Consider the following 18,414-nt stretch of genomic DNA (forward strand, 5'->3'; position numbering starts at 1 on the left):
CATTTTTTTTTGTTCATTTGAAGACAATAGGTTAACAACTCTGTCACCAGATAAAGTTGTCCAGTGAGATTGCAGTTACACATGAGCATAGGCCACTTTGCCCTTGATGCTCATTCCTCACTTGTCACGATATGCCATCTCAGCTTCAAACCATCGGCTTTATCTGATCATGCTGTGAAACACCTGCACTGGCTATCAGGCTTTGGCTTGATGTGCAAAGACCTGCCATCATCTGCTTGACATTGCACCAGTTATAATCATTCATCTGAATGAATATGTCAGAGCAGCAGCAGCAGGCCTTTCGTCACAGTAACAGAGAAATACATCAAAACGCTATCAACCCAGCAAGAAGACAGACCAATAGGAAAATTATACATTTCAATACAAATGCCATGTAAAAATGTCAAGCTATAATTTTATCAATGTGAAAGCTTTGCTTTAATTATGTTAAAATAGTACTTCAATCATTACAAAAAACTAGAGAAAATTATTACAAAATGCATATTCTGTAGTTATTGGTTACAATTAATTGGTCCCTAAGTACATGTACAAATTTTTTAAATAATTGAAAAGCAAAAGGTGCCTATTAATTCTATTGTATACTGTATGATTTTTATCTGATGCATGATGGTCAAAGTGTTAAATTTATGGTAAATTCATTGCACACAACTCTTTGAAGTCATATCACAGCCATTGATGCATATGATGCATTTATACAGAGAAATACCTGCTGTCACACTGAAGCATACCAAGATGCTATCTAGAATGTAACAGGAAACTGAAGATGTTCCTGACTGAATGTTAATGGGAATATCTTCACTAGTACTGCATTTGGAGAATCCACCACCTTAGCTTACAATGGAGTCTTTGTCAATGGACCAGGCAGAGGTCTTCGATTCAACAGGAAATATATTTTCTTTCAGTGGAAGGGCACAGTGGAGCCTGACCACTCCTCAAATTTCCATGTCAGAATGCTCCAAAATACAGTGGATGTGCCACTCTCTACAACGAGGAAGAGGAAACGACCATGGTCGGACATATGAGTGTAAGAGTGTGACACAGAACTGAAATGGTGGCCTTATGCACTGTCCCAGCAAGACCACCTGCAAGTTGGACCACCACCTTATTTTCCATCTGGGCCCTCTCCAGCCAGATGGCATTAATATCAACTTTTCTGGTTTCTGCTAACCTGCTCCCCTCTTCCCCCTCCCTTCACCTAGCCATTCCTCCTCCCTGTTATCTCTGTTGTCCCCTCTCTTCTCCATCTATCACTCCTGTCTTGCAACTACCCCCCCCCCCCATTCTTTTGTTTGGATGCCTAACGACATTTTCCCACACCTTGATGAAGAGCACAAGCCCAAAATGTTGGTTATGTATTTTTACCTTTGCTATACAAGGACACTGCTTGACCTGCTGAGTTTCTCCAGCATTGTGTTTTTATCATCATATCCAGCCTATGTATCACAGCTTGGGTATTCAGAGGGTGATCTTATCAAACCTGTAAAGGTCAGATGGGGGGGAGGGGCAGAGTGTCATTTGGTGATGGGCAAAGTAGAGCAGTTGAGCAATTAGGTTGAGAGTGAGGAGAAAAAGAATGACTTTCGCATGAAGAAATGTTTTGATTCCAAATTTCTTGGACCATGTTTTGTTTTGTAAACTGACCTGAATTACTATTTTTGTTATTGTAAATGTAATTGTATTTTGTTACTACCACATACAGAAAAGTATGCACTGGTTAGTAATGTTAAACGTTATGTTGGCAACAAAACAGAATATGCTGTTGGGTGCCAATTGTGAAGAATCACTTACAAGTGATATTCTCTACCTCGTGGGATGGGAGTGGTGTTTATAAGCACAGGTTAAGTAAACATTATGCCACCCTTCCATTCAGCCTGAACATGATCTCCAAGTTGATCATTTGAATGTGTCGACTCCATTCCCTTCATTCTGCCATCTCAGTCGTTGACCATGATTCCAATAAACAAAAAACAGCGTACAGCTGAGAACGTTGAGGCAAAGAGAGAAGTGAAAGCAGCCAAGTTCATTGGGTAAGCACAAGATAGGGAGCTGGAAAGAGCTGATAAACTATTTTAATGCAAGAAGCTTGACAGGTAATTCTCTAAATTGTCCACATAAGAAATGTTACTTCAAAAGAGTTTCAGAAGACAACCTGAAGGACAATAGGATTTTAAATCTTTTCAGTCAGTTTGTTCTTCAACTGTGTGTGAGGATAACAAAGAAGACTGGATTAGCTTTCTGAATAAACTCAATAGTGTGTCATTTGTTAGGTATTATTAGAAAAAAAGATAATGAAACAATTAAGAACACACTAGGAAAGATGAGTACTGATGATAAGAAGTTAAACTAAATAAAATTTTCCAGTAGATATATCTGAAGTTAACAGCAGGAACAAAATAATCAAGTGTTTGATTCAGATGAAACTTTCCACAGATAATAAATACATTTCATTTGACTGGTGAATTTGGTCCATTGAGTCTGCTCTGCAAATTCACCCTTGAGCTAAAATAATCAAGTTATTTTCACTTTCCCAACAAGTGCCAATCTATAATTTCAATCATATATTGAAGTGGAACCAAGGAATTACATTTATATTCAAATCAAGTACAGTGCAACTCTGATTATCCAAAATGGTCAGGACTGGGTCTATTTCGGATAAACGATATTTTCGGATAACTGATAATTTAAAAAAAAACAGCCCAGTAGCAACAGCAAATAGTCTGTAACAGTGTTAACAAAATCAACAAACAACAAGGGAAGGTTTTTAATGCATGAAATAATGTTTTAATTCTTACCAAAAAAAAAGCTACCTAAACAAAATAAGATAAATCTAACACCAAAAACTCAAAATTCTACTCAAGAGGTTTTTCCAAAATTTTTTCAACCTGTGATGTCAGTTTTGGCTCCGAAAAAAATTTGGGTAACTGAGGATTTGATTGTTTCAGATTTGCTCAATTACCAAAAACATTTTGAAGCTGAAATGACATCATTCACCTCTTAAATTTTTTTGGTAAATGAGGATTTCTGATTTTTCTGAAATCCTCAATTATTTGAAAAAATTTTCAGAGCCAAAGAGTTGTTACTTCCGGTCCAACAAATTTAGATAATAGGATTTTGGATAATCAGTACATTCAACTAACTACCACAGTTAAAAATCCTAATTAGTTATTACTGAATAACTGAATCAATAATTATTGAGACAGCTGAAAAATGACGATCCTACCTAGCAAGGAAGAAATGAATGTTCAAATATCTATTCTTTATTTGATATTAAGGATGCTCAATGATGTAGACTTTTCTCCCCTCTTAATTTCCTTTTGTGACAAATAACCTTATTTGCCACATCATAAACAAATTCAGTACTCTCTTTTATCTGGTTTAATCAGGATGTATACAGTATATTTGCATGGGGATCAGCAGTAGGAACTCTGGCCAACTTGCTTCTTCAAGCTCCTAGTTAAGAGTAGGAACCTCACACATCTTTACAATATAACCAAGAATAGATAACCCAATAAATTACAGGGGGTCAATTTGATGTTTTCTTAAGAATGAAGTTCATCTCAAAAGCAGATTCAGTTACAGTAAAACCAGTTTTATCAAGGGATATACTACAAGGAAATGGCAAATTAACAAAAGTAAAATAATTGCAAAATTTGACCAATACCTCATGAGTCCATGAAAGCAGAAATGGAACTGGAAAATCTGTGGCACAATCAGGTGGTTCAGCTGGATACTGAAAATGGATACAAAAGATTTAAAAAAAAAGGACAAGTCTGCTAAATTCTGACTTCAATGTGTCACAAAAATGAAAAACTCTAATCTATTGATTTGTTTACAGACCTTTACCACATCAATTCCTAGGAACAAGCTTATTTAAGGAAATCTTAAAATAGCATTGCAGTAGAGTCTTAGGTAGAATACTTAGAAGAGATTTTCACCAGGGGGTGAGTGAACACATTGCCAGACTGAAGAAATATCTAAATAAGTACTTGAATTACTGCGACATCAAAAACTACAGGCTGAGTGCTGTAAAACAGACTTTGAAAACACAGAAACCTGCTGATTGGCATGGACATGCTGTGCTGAAGGGCCCGTTTTTGTGGTGTATGACCGATAATTAACTGTTGAGATGTTGATACAGATACACTCACATATACATTTTTCCCCCCAAATGCTGGATTCTCATTTTAGTTTGGTCATATTTCACAGACTGATCTTTCCGTGCCACGATTCCATTTTCCAAAGCAAAATTAGTAAGAATAAAAATACAATTCATGAACAATTTAATAACATTTAAAATGCACTATAATGTATTGGAGATTATTTTTTAGTTTAAAAAAGGCTTTCCAATGTTCAGTAGTTGGAATGAAATTTTAAATTTAATTCTGGCTATGTTGAGATAAGCAACCATGGCAGAGCTGGAGGTCAACAAATTTGTCTCAATGACTTAAGGGCAAAATAATCCTAAATTTATCACAAAGTTTTGGCTCAAGTAAGAGAGGAGTTAAGTACGAAAGGGACACCCTATTCGAAGAACAAAAGGATTCAGCGGGTAGGCACAGGTAAGAGCAGGTTTGAGATATCATATTTTTCCTCTAATAAAATAAACAGTAGGAATGGCAGCCAAGGCAGGGGAATGCACCTCTTACAAAATGTGGAGGTCTGGGCCTCGGGTTGAGATTCTAAATTGGAGAAAGGCCAATTTTGAGGAAATGAGAAAGGATCTAGAATGTATGGATTGGGATAAGTTGTTTTTAAGCAAGAATGTGCAAGATAAGTGGAGGACTTTTAAAGGTGAAACTTCGAGAGCATACAGTTTATACGTTCCTTTCAGGATTAAAGTCAAGTTTAACAGGCATAGGGATCCTTGTTTTTCGAGAGATATTGTATATCTGGTCAGAAGAGAGAGCCGATATAGGCAACATGGAGCAAATGAGGTACTTGAGGAGTATAAACAATGAAAGAAAAACCTCGTAAGAAATCAGGAAGGCTAAAAGAAGACATGAGATTGCTTTGGCAGACAATATGAAGGAAAATCCTAAGTGTTTCTACAGGTATATTAAGAGCAAAAGGATAGTAAGGGACAAAATAGGTCCCCTTAAAGATCAGAGTGATTGGCTTTGTATGGGGCCAGAGATAGGGGAAAAGATCATAAATGCTTTTCATCAGTGTTCAGAGTTAAGTTGTAGGAAGTAGGGAAAACAAACAAAGGTCATGGAACCTATAGAGATTAAAAGTGCTTACTGTATTAAAGCAAAAAAATGATGGATAAATCCCCAGGGCCTGACAAGATATTCCCTTGGACCTTGAGGGAGGCTAGTGTAGAACTGCAGGGGCTCTGATGGAAATATTTTTTAAAGTCCTTAGCCGGTGAGATGCTGGAGGATTGGAGGGTAGCTCATGTTGTTCCTTTTTTTAAAAAGAGGCTCCAAAAGTAAGCCTGGAAATTATAGACTGGAGAGCATGACGTCAGTAGTAGGTAAATTATTAGAATGTGTTCTAAGAGATTGGATATACAATTATTTGGATAGCCAAGAACTGAAAAAGGATGGTCAATATGGCTTTGTGCATAGTCGGTCGAATTTAACTAATATTTTTTAGTTTTTCGCGATGGTTACCAGGAAAGTTGATGAAGGCTGTGGATGTTGTCTACGTGGTTATAAGGGTCTACAATCACTCATTAACATATTTTTGCTAGTTCAAACAGCTAGAAGCTTTTTGCTGTTTGCTACAGACATTGTTGTCATTCCTTTGAGTGTTTCTATAGTTACAGCTTCCTTATCAAGACCAAAAAGCTGTGTTTTCAATATGCTTTTGTGCCAGGACATGGAGTTAGAACAGCCAATTTCTTTGATCGTGTATCTTTGAATGTATTAATATCTTATCGTCAATTTATTAATTGTTTTTAAATTATAGTTTGCTGTTTAAAGTGAAATTAAACAATGGAAAACAATGCTATGGAAATGGACTTTCATTAACAAGTCAAAACAACTGACTCCATGTACTCGTGATTATAAAGGTTGAAATAATGAACTTTAATAAGGCCTTTGACAAGGTCCCACATGGGAGGTTAGTCATGAAGGTTCAGATGCTAGGTATTCATGGTGAAGTAGTGAACTGGATTTAACAATGGCTGGAAGTGAGAAGCCAGACATTATTTCTCAGATTGGAAGCCTATGACTAGAGGTGTGCCTCAGGGATCAGGACTGGGACCATTGTTGTTTGTCATCTATATCAATGATCTGGATGATAATGTGTTAAATGGGATCACAAGTTTTCAGATGACACTAAGCCTAGAAGTGTTGTGGACAGTGAAGGTGGTTTTCAAAGCTTGCAGAGGGATCTGGACCAGCTGAATAAATGGGATGAAAAATGGCAGATGGAAATTTAGACAAGTGTGCGATATTGCATTTTCAAAGGCAAACCAAGAAAGGACATATAAAGTAAATGGTAAGGCATTGAAGAATGTAGAAGAACAAAAGGATCTGGGAATACAGATACATAATTCCCTGAAAGTGGTGTCACAGGTGAATAACATTATACAGAGAGCTTTTGACATACTGGCCTTCATAAATCAAAATAGTGAATATCAGAGCTGGAATGTTATTGGTGAGGCCAAATTTGGAGTATCATGTGCAGTATTGGTCACCTAACTACAGGAAATATATCAATAAGATGGAAAGAGTGCAGAGAAAATTTGCTCAGATGTTGCTCCGGCTTCAGGAGCTGAGGTGCAGGGAAAAGTTAAACAGGTTAGGAATTTATTTTTTGAAGTGGAGAAGAATGAAGGGAAATTTGATAGAGGTATTTAAAATTATGAAGGGGATAGACAGAGTAAATGTAGATAAGACTTTTTCCACTGAGGGTAGGTGAGATACAAACCAGAGGACATGGGTTAAGAGTGAAAGGGGAAAAGCTTAGGGGAAACATGAGTGGGAATGTCTTCACACAGAGGATGGGGGAGTGTGGAACAAATGAGGCGGTGGATGCAGGCTCAATTTTAACATTTAAGAAGAATATGGACAGATAAATAGATGGGAGAGGTATAGAGGGCTATGGAATTGGTGCGGGTCAGTGGGACTAGGCAAAAAAATGGTTCAGCATAGACTAGAAGGGTTGAATGGGCCTGTTTTTATGTTGTAATGATCTATGGTACCAATGACCTAGTTCCATTGGAAAAGGACTGTATACAATTCAGTCAAGGCACTTAGTGGGTGATGTATTCCATCTCCACAATAGTGTTTATTGACACTTCATTCAAGGGCATGTAGGCTGCTTCACAGATTGAGCCAGCATTAATTATCCATCCCTAAGTATCGTTGAAGAGGTGATGTTGCTGTCTTCTTGGAACAATCCAGTCCTTGAGGTGTGGATATTCCCACAATGCTGATAGGGATGAAGGTCTAGGATCATGGTTCAGCAATGAGGAAGGGACGGGGATTTTCCCAAGGCAGGAGAGGATGTGGCTTGGAGGTCAGCTTCCAGGTAGTGAGGTTCCCATGTTTTTTTTTGCCCTAAAGGATCAAAAGGCAATCAAAAAAACCTAATTCCCCAAAATAAAGTTTTCTGATCTTAAAAATAAAAGCAAATTCTCAAGTGAATAATAAATGTACCATTTTTGTTAATAACGTATCAGTTGAATGGTTGGATTACAAACTGATCATTCCATCTTTACCAGTTATGGTGGCTTGGGTACATAAAAATCATTGTACTCCAATTAATAATGAAATGTTGCAGAAATGCAAGGAAATAGCCAGTCCTTAAACAAAGACATGGTGTCTCTGATTTGCACTCACTTCAAAGGTCACTAGACCCAGTTCAAGAGTGATTCAATGAATAGCACTGGAGAACATTGAACCATGAGAGTTGTTAATAAAATGCTAGCCTCCACAGAGATTTTTCTTTCAAACGTTTTTCTAAAGAAATTAAGTAACTGTTAAAAGCTGACATAATTGTGGGGTTGTATCATTAAATTTAGGCCCTGAAGATACCTTTTGGAAGCAACTCAAAATTTTCACTCCTATCCTTCTCAAATTACTAATTCTTTTCAATGGACATTTTTTTGTGGCAAAGGGACCAGTTATTACTTGCAAGCTATTTCACTAAAGTCTACAGTGGGTACAGAAGTTGCTGGTTCATTAATCCAAAGGCAAATTCCTAAACACATTTTTAATCATATATTTTGTTTAAATTAAAAAATGAAATTTCATGGTGTTCTCAGTCATTATAACTACAAACGTACTGGATTATTGCATAACCCCATCTGGCTCACCGATGAAATTTCTGCGAAAGAAAACAGCTAATATGTGATTCTAGACCCACTATGGTAACTCTTATGTGGGACTTTAGGAGCATTTAGTGATGAAGAATAAATGCTGGGATCAGCAATCAACCTCACACCCCACGATTAAATAAAGGCACATTTTCAGCTCCAATTGCATTTACAAACCCATGCTGAGTGTAAATTTGTGCCCGTACTAATTCCTGGCTCAGCCTATGGAATTCAACCCAAAGAGGGAACAAATATAGGATGTTGCTTTGTATGGTATTGTCTCCAATTACATGATCTTGTTGAGTCATGAGGAAACCATTTGACTTGTCCTAATAAGATGACTGAATAATTGTGAGGCCAAATATGCTTGTGTTAAAGCAAGCATCAAATAATCAAGATTGACTGAATTTACTCTGAGCAGTTACTGTTTCCCAATGGAATAAAAAAAACAGGAATGCAACTTTGAAAGAGTCATGTTTTTCCCACAAGTCTATAACCTCCAACCTCAAGTTGGATGCACATGCAAGATCAAATAACATCCAGCTCTTTCTTCGCCATGGTAAATAAATACATCTTCCTCTTTCCAATACCAGTTCCTTTAAAAAAAAATTACTAAATTGCTGAAACCCCAACACTATATCTTTAACTCCATTACCAGTTCCTCACCTTTGATTTTAATTTAACTGTGATCATATGCTCTCGACCTGCAGAATCCTCAGCCTTCAGCTTAATGGTTCTGAACTCTGTATCCATATAAGCTAACCTGAGAGAAAAATATGAAAGGTTTATGAAATCAAAGTCTACTAGCAATTTGATGTGTTTGCTTTACTCCTATTAATCTGAAACTAATATCAAAAAGACAAGGTCTTGAGTGCCAAGCATTTCTCCTGTCACAGATTTACTGCTGTTAATACACCAGGCTGCTGCTTAATGCGATCATCTATCAGAAAATTATTTACGATCCGTGTCAAGGCTCACGCTGTGGTCAGTGAGCACCATGTTTCAGTTTTCCATCATAGGTACCTTTGGCACACACAGCAGGTTCCTGCCAGGCTTTACTTATGCATACATAAAACATCCTGTCAGTCCTTTGATCAATTTTTCCAGTTTTGTGCTGCATTAGGCCAGGCAGGATGTTTTTTGTTTCAGATCATAAAATTATTCATTTTTAATCTGCTCCTTCTCATTAAAGCTTTTGACCTGCAAACTATGAACATTTTCGTCAAAACTGATTATTGGTTCATACAGTGTCCCCAAATTCCAGCTTTTGCAGCATTATCACTCTGTACAATTTCTAAGAAGGGAATTCATCAACATGGTTCATTTGATGGGAGCCATACAAAATCTATAAACATACTCTGTCAGGATAGTTGTTCATTAATGACTAAACTTTCCTCACTGAAGGTAGTAAAATAATTACAGTTTAAGAAATTTGCACTCATACATAACCTAGTAACTAGTCAAATCGGCCAGCAAGTTCTCCGGTTAAACTTATTTAAGTTCTGAGTTAGCCAATATTATAATCAGTGCAGCACAAAGTCAAAGCGGTCAGTGCCTCAGCAAGGAGAGAAATAGTAAGAATTTGCCAGGAACATTTGATCATTGGTCAGAGTTCTGATGAAAAAAATGAAATCCAGGCTTTCTAGGAGTAAAGTTAGCAAAGGATTCTACATATTGAGGGTCTCGGAAATCTTCTGCAAATAGTAATTATCACAAGGTCAATTGTTAGAATTTAGATCTGAGTTAATAAAAAGAAAATAAATGAAATTGAGAAAATAACAAGCCTTAAGACAGACAATTTTTCAGGATCAGATGGTTTTTAACCTAGATAGAAAGAAACAATGAGAACATAGTCAGTACAGGTATTACAAAGCTTTCTTGAGTCGTATACTCCAATCTACTGACAAAATTATAGATGTTATTGCTTTAGTTTAAAAAAAGAAATTACAGCCTGGCTTTTTAAATGTAGTAGTTATGAAAATTATCAATGTAATAAATGTAATATCATTTTGCTGAGAATGAGCTGACAAGAACATTTTATAAAGGCAAAAGGAACTGTGTAGATATAGAAACAGGAAATTGCAAAGAGAGATACAAAAAAATGTGTAGTGAAATCTGGAGTCAGATAGCATTCAACATGGATAAATTTGAAGTTGCCAATTTTGAATGCAAGACAGATCGAAAGCAACTGTGGAGGACCAAAACAATGTGGGTGCCCATCATATCAATGAAAGCTAAGGAAGTACAAAAAGTAAAAATAACAATTCAATATTTCCATTCCCCTTTCACCCCCGAAAAGGGATTGGAAAATGGAGCGCTGCGCAGGAAATGGCGATTCAGTTGTACCAGCCTGAGAGCTGGAGCACCACATTTTGATTTGCCAACATGGCCACATTTGGAGCATATTGGGCTTTAATGAATTTAATTAGGAAAATAGTTGAAAAAGGTTGGCCTATATAACTTTGCATAAAAAAAGTTAAGAGGCAATGTAGCCAAAGTCTTTAAAAAGAAAAACATGTTTCAAGAGGATTGTTAAACTATTTTCATAGTCAAATCTGCCAAGACTGCATGTTTAAAACCAGAGTAAGATCTCAGTTACATCCTTTTAAGCAAGGATAGTGAAAATTTAGGACTCATCGCAAAGGGTGAGACTGTGGCAAACCACACCATTCCATTATCAAACTGGCATCCGTAGTTGCGGACTCACGCAGGATTGAGAGTTCCTGATGGATGGGGGCGCAAAGGACTCTGGGAGGCACATGATTTCCAGGGTCAGGATATGGCAATAGCACAACTATATTTATTTAAACTCTTGCAAAGGTTCCATGAAACAATTCCGTTGGTTCAGCTCTCAGACAACTTATGTTATGCTTTGTTCACACCACTCGCTGCAAGACAGTCAATAATTTCAGCATTAAAATCAATAGATTTAGTGTTAATTTAAATCCAGAGACAGCAGAATAAAAGTAGAGATCATAACTTCATTGGTCAGAGGTCATATAGTCATCTCCTATTCTGATATTCCTACATTGGTCTCACATTAATGGGTTTTCAAAAAAAAATACAGCATTTTAGAAAATATCAATGTACAATAGTTAAAATACTAGAAACTCTGATAACGCCTCAAACCGTGCATCTTGGCGCCTCACAGTTTGGCGGGCAGCAACCTCCTTTGAAGAAGACCGCAGAGCCCACCTCACTGACAAAAGGCAAAGGAGGAAAAACCCAACACCCAACCCCAACCAACCAATTTTCCCCTGCAACCGCTGCAATCGTGTCTGCCTGTCCCGCATCGGACTTGTCAGCCACAAACGAGCCTGCAGCTGACGTGGACTTTTTACCCCCTCCTTCGTCCGCGAAGCCAAGCCAAAGAGAAACTCTGGAAGTAGTCACATTCCTCTCTTGGGCAAACCTCAGGCGAGTAACTCTCCTGGTTTTTAAATATTGAAGTGTGACATTTATTTCATATTGGATACTTTTGGTTTTCAATGCAATTGTCAGGGACTTGCTGAAATGCTGTTTTACCTCATGTTATGGATGGCAGCAACAAAATGTACAATTTCATTTATGAAACAGCAAAGGGAAATGCATCTTGTCTCAGTTCTGCTGAAAAATAATGCAGTGCTCCCACTGGTCCAGAGTTAATTGTGTTTTGAAGAAATTTCAAAGCAACTATTAAGGGAATTAGAAATTTTCAGTTGAATTGTTTGGTGTTCTATTTCTTATAGAAGAGAATGTTTACCTGGAACAGAAAGTATCAATGCTTTTAATATGCAGTTTATTTTCTGTTTACTGGGACAGTGTAAACATGACATAATACCACCACCACTTTGGTCTAGCCAGCAGTTACATTTTAACTGTGAACTCTGGTACACGTATTCATCAGCCAGCATCATATCTCCTCTGCCAGTATTTTATTGATAATAAATTAAAGGAAAAACCTTGGAAACTTGGTCAGTTTTTAAATTACATCTGCAGGAGAAATTGTCATTACTTAGCACCCAAATGATAACCACATTCCGTTGCTTCTTATTTAAATGGATGTAGCATTGTTAATCAGGGAGTGTCACAGTTGCACTCAAAAAGGACATAAAGGTGGGCTCAAATGTTGTGGCAATGTGGGATGAGGTCAGAAATAAGAAAGGTACAATCTCTCTGATAGAGCTATACTGTAGACCTCCAAATAGCCACCAGGAGGTGGAGGATAAGTGGACAGATTATGGAAAGTTGCAAAAGCCAGAGGGTTGTCTTAGTGGGAAACTTTAATTGATGGGGACATCCTTAGTTCCAGAAACTTAGATGGAGCAGAATTTGTTTAGTTTGACCAGGAGGGTTTATTGAAACAACATGTAAATAGCCAACCAGGAAGGGGGTCATACTAAACTTTGTTATGATAAATGAGCCTACCCAGGTCATCACTTTCCCTAACTTTCAAGTTATTATGGATAAAGATAAGTTTGGGCCTTGTAGAAAAGTATTAAATTGGGGGAGGGCATATTATACCATGATTAGACATGAGCTTGGGGGAGTAAACTGGGATCAGCAAATCCACAACTGACATGTGACATTTGCTTAAGGATCAACTAGAATCCAGGACCGATAAATTCCAGTGTGAAGGAAAGACAAATATGAAGAAGGGTCATGAACTTTGACGAGAAGAAAATGGAGGGGCACTAGAGGGATAAAAAGAGATTGGAGGAAAGAGCTCAAACATTGAGAAAGAAAAAAAAATAAGGGGGAAGATGTCCTTGGTGAGCAGGATTAAAGAAAATCCCAAGGCATTTTATACTTACATTAAAGACAAGATGATGACTAATGAGAAGATAGACACTCAAAAATAAAGGAAAGGATTTCGACTCAGAGAAAGCAGGCGAGGTACTAAATGAGTACATTGCATCATAAAATTACCAAGGAGGACATGAAGAGTCATAGGGAACATAATGTGGAGAATGCTCAGGTGTTAGAGGATTAAAACAAGAAAAAGGTGCTGTTGGATCTTTTGAGGAGTATTAAGGTAGACATCACCTGGGTCTGATGGGATGTATCCATGGTTATTGAAAAAAGCAAGCAATTGTTGGGCCTGGAAAAATATGTTGACATCCTCAAGAGTGACAACTGGGGTCCCAGAGGACTAGAGAGTGGCTAATGTACTTTTGTTCAAGAAAAAAGGATAATCCCAGAAATTATAGGACAGTAAATTTGGGAAACCATTGGAAAGGATACAAGGGATAGGATTTATGCACATCTGGAAATTTATGGTCGGATTAGGCACCCTGACCTTTGAGGTGTAGTAAGGCACTTGACGAGGTCCCCATGGTAGGTTAATCCAGAAGGTACAGATGCATGGGATCCATGGTGAATTGATTGTTTGGATGCAACAGTAGTTGGCCCAGAGATGACAGAGAGTAGTGGTAGAAGGCTGATTTGGGCTGGAGGCCTGTGACCAGTGGTGTTCCTCAGGGATTAATGATGGGACCCATAAGACCATGACCAGGAGAAAAAATAGGCTATTCAGCCAATTAAGTCTCTCCACCATTGAATTATGGCTTCAGTGGCCAGGAAATTGAATATAAAAGTAAGGAGATCATGTTGCAGGTGTAGAAAACTTAGGTTAGGCTCCATTTAGAATTATCTGGATGCCTCATTACAAGAAGGATTTGGAAGCTTTGGAAAAGATACAGAAGGCAATTACAAGTATGTTGCCTGGTTTAGAGACTATAAGTTATGGGAAGCGATCAGACAATCGTGGGTTGTTTTCTCCGGAGTACAGGAGGCAGAGAGGAGACGTACAGACGTATCAAATCATGAAAGGTATTGATCGGGTGGACAGTCAGAATCTTTTCCCTAGAGTAAAAGCGTCACACACTAGTGGGTATGTGTTTAATGGGAGGGAGAGGAAGTTTAAAGGAGATGTGTGAAGCAAAAATTTTACACAGAGAGCAGGAGCCTAGAACATTTGTAGTGGTGGAAGCAGGCTTCTAGATAGACACACAAATATGAAGGGAATGGAAGGATATCTATTAGGAGCAAGCAGGAGATTTTTAGTTTGATTTGGGCATCATGTTTTGGTGCAGATAAGGGATGAATGGACTGAACTTGTGCTGTACTGTTCTATGTAAATCACTACCATCCACCAGCTACACCAAGTTCAAATGTGTTTTTCGGTCTTCATTAATAACAAGCAAGTTGCAGGTTGCATTACTCTCAGATATATATCCCTTCAGCATATTCACAGCAGGAAACACGTCTCCCTGTGCACACATCACTAGTATATAGCATTCAAACGACACAGTTTGTGTTAACAATACTTTAACTGCTTGATTGTGGCCAATTTAACCAATAAGCAAGATATAAACTTGCAACCAAGAGGCAGATAAAAGGTTAACATAAAATATTTGATTGGATAAAGTACATGGCCAAACAGCAATAATTGACTGAATTCCAGAAATAGTACTGCTCACTGCAGAGCAAGTTATAGTGCACTTTTCAAATCAAGATCATCACTGATTTTTCAAAGAATCAAATGGCCTGGTATTAACAAGTGCTGAAAATCATGCTCAGCGAGACTGCATCAATGAGCACTTTGCAGTCAGTGCTATAAAGATTACAGGGTCACTAGTTGCTATGAATAAACAAGAAAGTGAACTGCTCCAAAGTATAAATTCCTGGCATCCTTGCTACAAGCATTCTTGGCTCATTGATCAAAAAGGGATTCATGTTATCATCATACTATTTTTCAGAATAAACAGGTAAATAAAAGTATAAAAAATGCCAAAGAAAAATATTTGAATTCTTACTGGACATTTAACTGCATGTAATTAGATGTTTGAATTGATTTTATTTGATGCAACATCATTCCCATTTTCATTGAATGACCAAATACACAGAATATGGACTGAATGAAGGATCAACATTCAGTTTGAGTGGTCTTCTCCTCTGCAATGGATTGCTTTAAAAACAGGTATATCATAAACACAACTGGCATTTCTGGTGGGTGATATTTCCAGCTAGATATTCTCTGCTGCAATTATGGCAAATTTCTCTTGGAGCACAGCATCAACTCTGCCTTGACAGTGTCTGTATTGGAACAGGTAAATTCATTAATAACAGGTAAATTGTAGGCTACATTAAATTGTTTATATTCATTTATAGCAACTTGAATGCCCCTGTAATCTTTAGAGTGTAGCAAGGTTGCTACAGCTAGGTTATAGCTCTTGGTTATAGCCCTCAGGCTGCAGCTTGAATCTGCAGAAGAGACACACACCAGTAGAACGTATTTGACACTGAGTTTATTCAGCGACAGCTCTGCCTTTTAGTCAGTTCAGCTGCGTCACCACTGGGGCGTGGCTTGAGCGGGTCGGCTGCCAATTGGTTATCTCAGATGCCCGGGCCCCGAATGGGCTCCTATGATCCACAGGCTGTAGTTAGCCAATTTCACTGTCCTGCCAGCAGCCTATGGAAACAGGTATTTCAGCCCACACGATGCTTTGTCGGTCGCCGCATACGACGGCCATTTCATGTGTCAGCCCAAGGCACGGGCCATGAGCCGCTAAACAACCCCCCCTCCCCCACCCATCACCGGCAATTAGGGCACTGTTTTTAGGAGGCCAACCCCTGCGTTGTGGGGTCAGGTGAGTGATGGCTGGCCAAAGACCAAGTAGGCCAGTTTCATTCCGTCGAGTGTGAAAGTCTCTTCCCTGCCGCCAATGTCCAAAACACAGGTAGAGCTGTTGTGTCTGAGGACACAGTATGGCCCCTCGTAAGTCCGTTGCAGAGGTGGCCGGTGAGCCATACAAACATGTATTTACAGTCAGTAAAATTCTTTGGGACGTAAGTGCAGGGTTGGCTGTGGGGTCTAGGTTTAGCAGGGGCCAGGGTGCCGAGGCGCTTGCATGGTCGGGACAATGTTGTCGCTGGGGGCTCCTGCAAGTCCTCGGGGGCCATCACAAATTCACCCTGTATAACTTGGGATGCAACCATAGACTAACTCGGCAGAGGATGCCGCGAGGTCCTCCTTTGGTGCGGTGCGGATGCCTAACAGGACCAAAGGGAATTCGTCGGCCCGAGGTCCGGTAAAGCCGTGGCATTAAGGCTTCCTTAAGGTGTCTGTGGAAATTCTCCACCCACCTGTTGGCCTGTGGGTGATATGCCATGGTGTGGTGCAGTTCGGCCCCCAGGGGATGGGCTAAGGTGGACCACAGATTGGAAGTAAATTGAGGCCCCACATCTGATGCAAGGTGTTCAAAGACCCCAAAACACGCTACCCAAGAGTTGAGTAAAGCCTATGCACGTACTTTTGTGAAAGCCTGATAGTGGCACGACCTCTGGAAACCTGGTCGACAATTGTGAGAAAGTAATGTGCTCCTCTGGATACGGATGAGGCCCCACAATATCAATGTGGACATGGCTGAAGTAGCAACATGCTGGCTCGAATGTCTGTGGTGGAGCTTTAATACAAGTCTGGATTTTGGATGATTGGTACTGAGTACGAGTCCTGGCCCACAGGGCGACCTCTTTGAGGAGACTGTGCCAGACATACCTATTCACTGCCATTTTGACTGTAGTCCTGATGGCGGTGTGAGCCAAGTTGAAAACTCACCTCTTACATGCAGCCAGAATGACAGGGCGAGGTTTACCCGTCAAGGTGTTGAAGAGCAGCGTGCAATTACCAGGAGCAATCTGGATATCCTCCAGTTGTAAGCCGGTGAGCGCTGTCTGGTCCGCTGGAATGTCAGGGTCTACTTGCTGCGCATCAGCCAGATCCACATAGTCAATGCCAGGGGTAGGGTCATGCACTGCCAAGATAGCCAGACAGGATAGGGCATTGGCCACCATGTTGTATTTGCCAGATATGTGTTCAATGTCTGTTGTAAATTCGGAAATGTAGGACAGTTGCCATTGTTGCCTGGCTGACCATGGATCTAACACCTTACTGAAGGCAAAGGTAAGGTGTCTGTGGTCCGTGTAAATTATGAACTTCCTGCCCTCCAGGAAGTAACGAAAGTCCAGAATTGCCAGGTATAAGGCTAACAGTTCTCTATCAAAGGCACTGTACTTGAGCTCTGGTGGCCTGACGTGTTTACTGAAAAAGGCCAGCGGTTGCCACTGTCCATTCACCAGTTTCTCAAGTACACCCCCGACCACTGTGATGGTGATGTCTGTCGTGAGGGCAGTCGGGGCATCTGTCCGTGGGTGCACGAGAAAGGTGGCATTGGCTAGGGTATTTTTGGTGGCCTGGAAGGCCTCAGTCACTTCCTAGGTCCATTGTATGTTTTTACTGGGTCCTGCCATGAAGGGAAAAAGTGGGCTCATGATGCGGGCCATTGCAGATATGAAGTGGTGATAAAAGTTGACCAGACCTGCAAACACTCGTAGTCCCTTCACTGTCGAAGGCATGGGGAAAGAGCGAAGTGTCCACCTTAGTGGGTAACAGTCGAGATCCACATTGGTCAATACGCCCAGGAAATCAATAGCCTCTCGGCCAAACTGGCCAAATCACTCAGCCTGGAGAATAATTGTTTTAAGTGGGCATTGTGCTCGGTGCGGGTGTGGCTGGCGATTAAAAAGTCGTTGAGGTAGACAAAGGCAAAATGCAGGACCCGGCCCACTGCATCCATCAGCCTCTGGAAAGTCTGAGCCATATTTTTTAACCCGAAGGGCACGCGGAGAAATTCAAATAATACAAAAGGGATTATGATGGTGGTTTTTGGAGTCTTCGGGGTGTACCAGGATCTGGTGATAGCTCCTGATGAGGTCCACCTTTGAGAATATCCATGTCCATTACAGGTTAGCAGTGAAGTCTTGGATATGAGGCATAGGATAGCTGTCCGGTATGGTAGCCCTGTTGAGGTGCTGGTAGTCTCCGCACGGCCTCAAATCACCCACTGCCTTGAGGTCCATGTGGAGAGGGGAGGCCCAAGGACTATCAGAGCACTGCACAATGCAGAGTTCCTCTATCTTTTTGAACTTATCCCTGGCAAGGTTGAGTTTCTCAGGGGAGAAACGCCACGCCGTAGCGTGGAGGGGACGGCCCCTGTAATGATTTAGTGCCTCACCCCATGTTTGGGTTCTGCCAAATGGAAGTGAGGCATGGTGATGGAGGGGATTTTTGCTAGGGCCTGAGA

General features: G+C 39.8%; 1 protein-coding gene across 3 annotated transcripts in view; it reads right to left on the reverse strand.

Annotated features, from left to right (window-relative positions):
• The window catches only part of fancl (FA complementation group L), an 82,172-nt gene that overhangs the window by 8,435 nt on the left and 55,323 nt on the right, over nucleotides 1–18,414 (reverse strand). For all 3 annotated transcript variants that reach the window (XR_011355772.1, XM_069931504.1, XM_069931505.1), the window contains exons 8-9: nucleotides 8,957–9,053; nucleotides 3,683–3,751 (exon numbers count right to left, since the gene is read on the reverse strand). Coding sequence is in view for 2 of the 3 variants with exons in the window: in XM_069931504.1 (XP_069787605.1) it covers nucleotides 3,683–3,751; nucleotides 8,957–9,053 (166 nt within the window). In the remaining variant the exon portion in view is untranslated. The remainder of the gene's footprint in view (nucleotides 1–3,682; nucleotides 3,752–8,956; nucleotides 9,054–18,414) is intronic.

This window comes from Narcine bancroftii, chromosome 4 (assembly GCF_036971445.1).
Source record: "Narcine bancroftii isolate sNarBan1 chromosome 4, sNarBan1.hap1, whole genome shotgun sequence".
Classification (NCBI taxonomy): Eukaryota; Metazoa; Chordata; class Chondrichthyes; order Torpediniformes; family Narcinidae; genus Narcine; species Narcine bancroftii.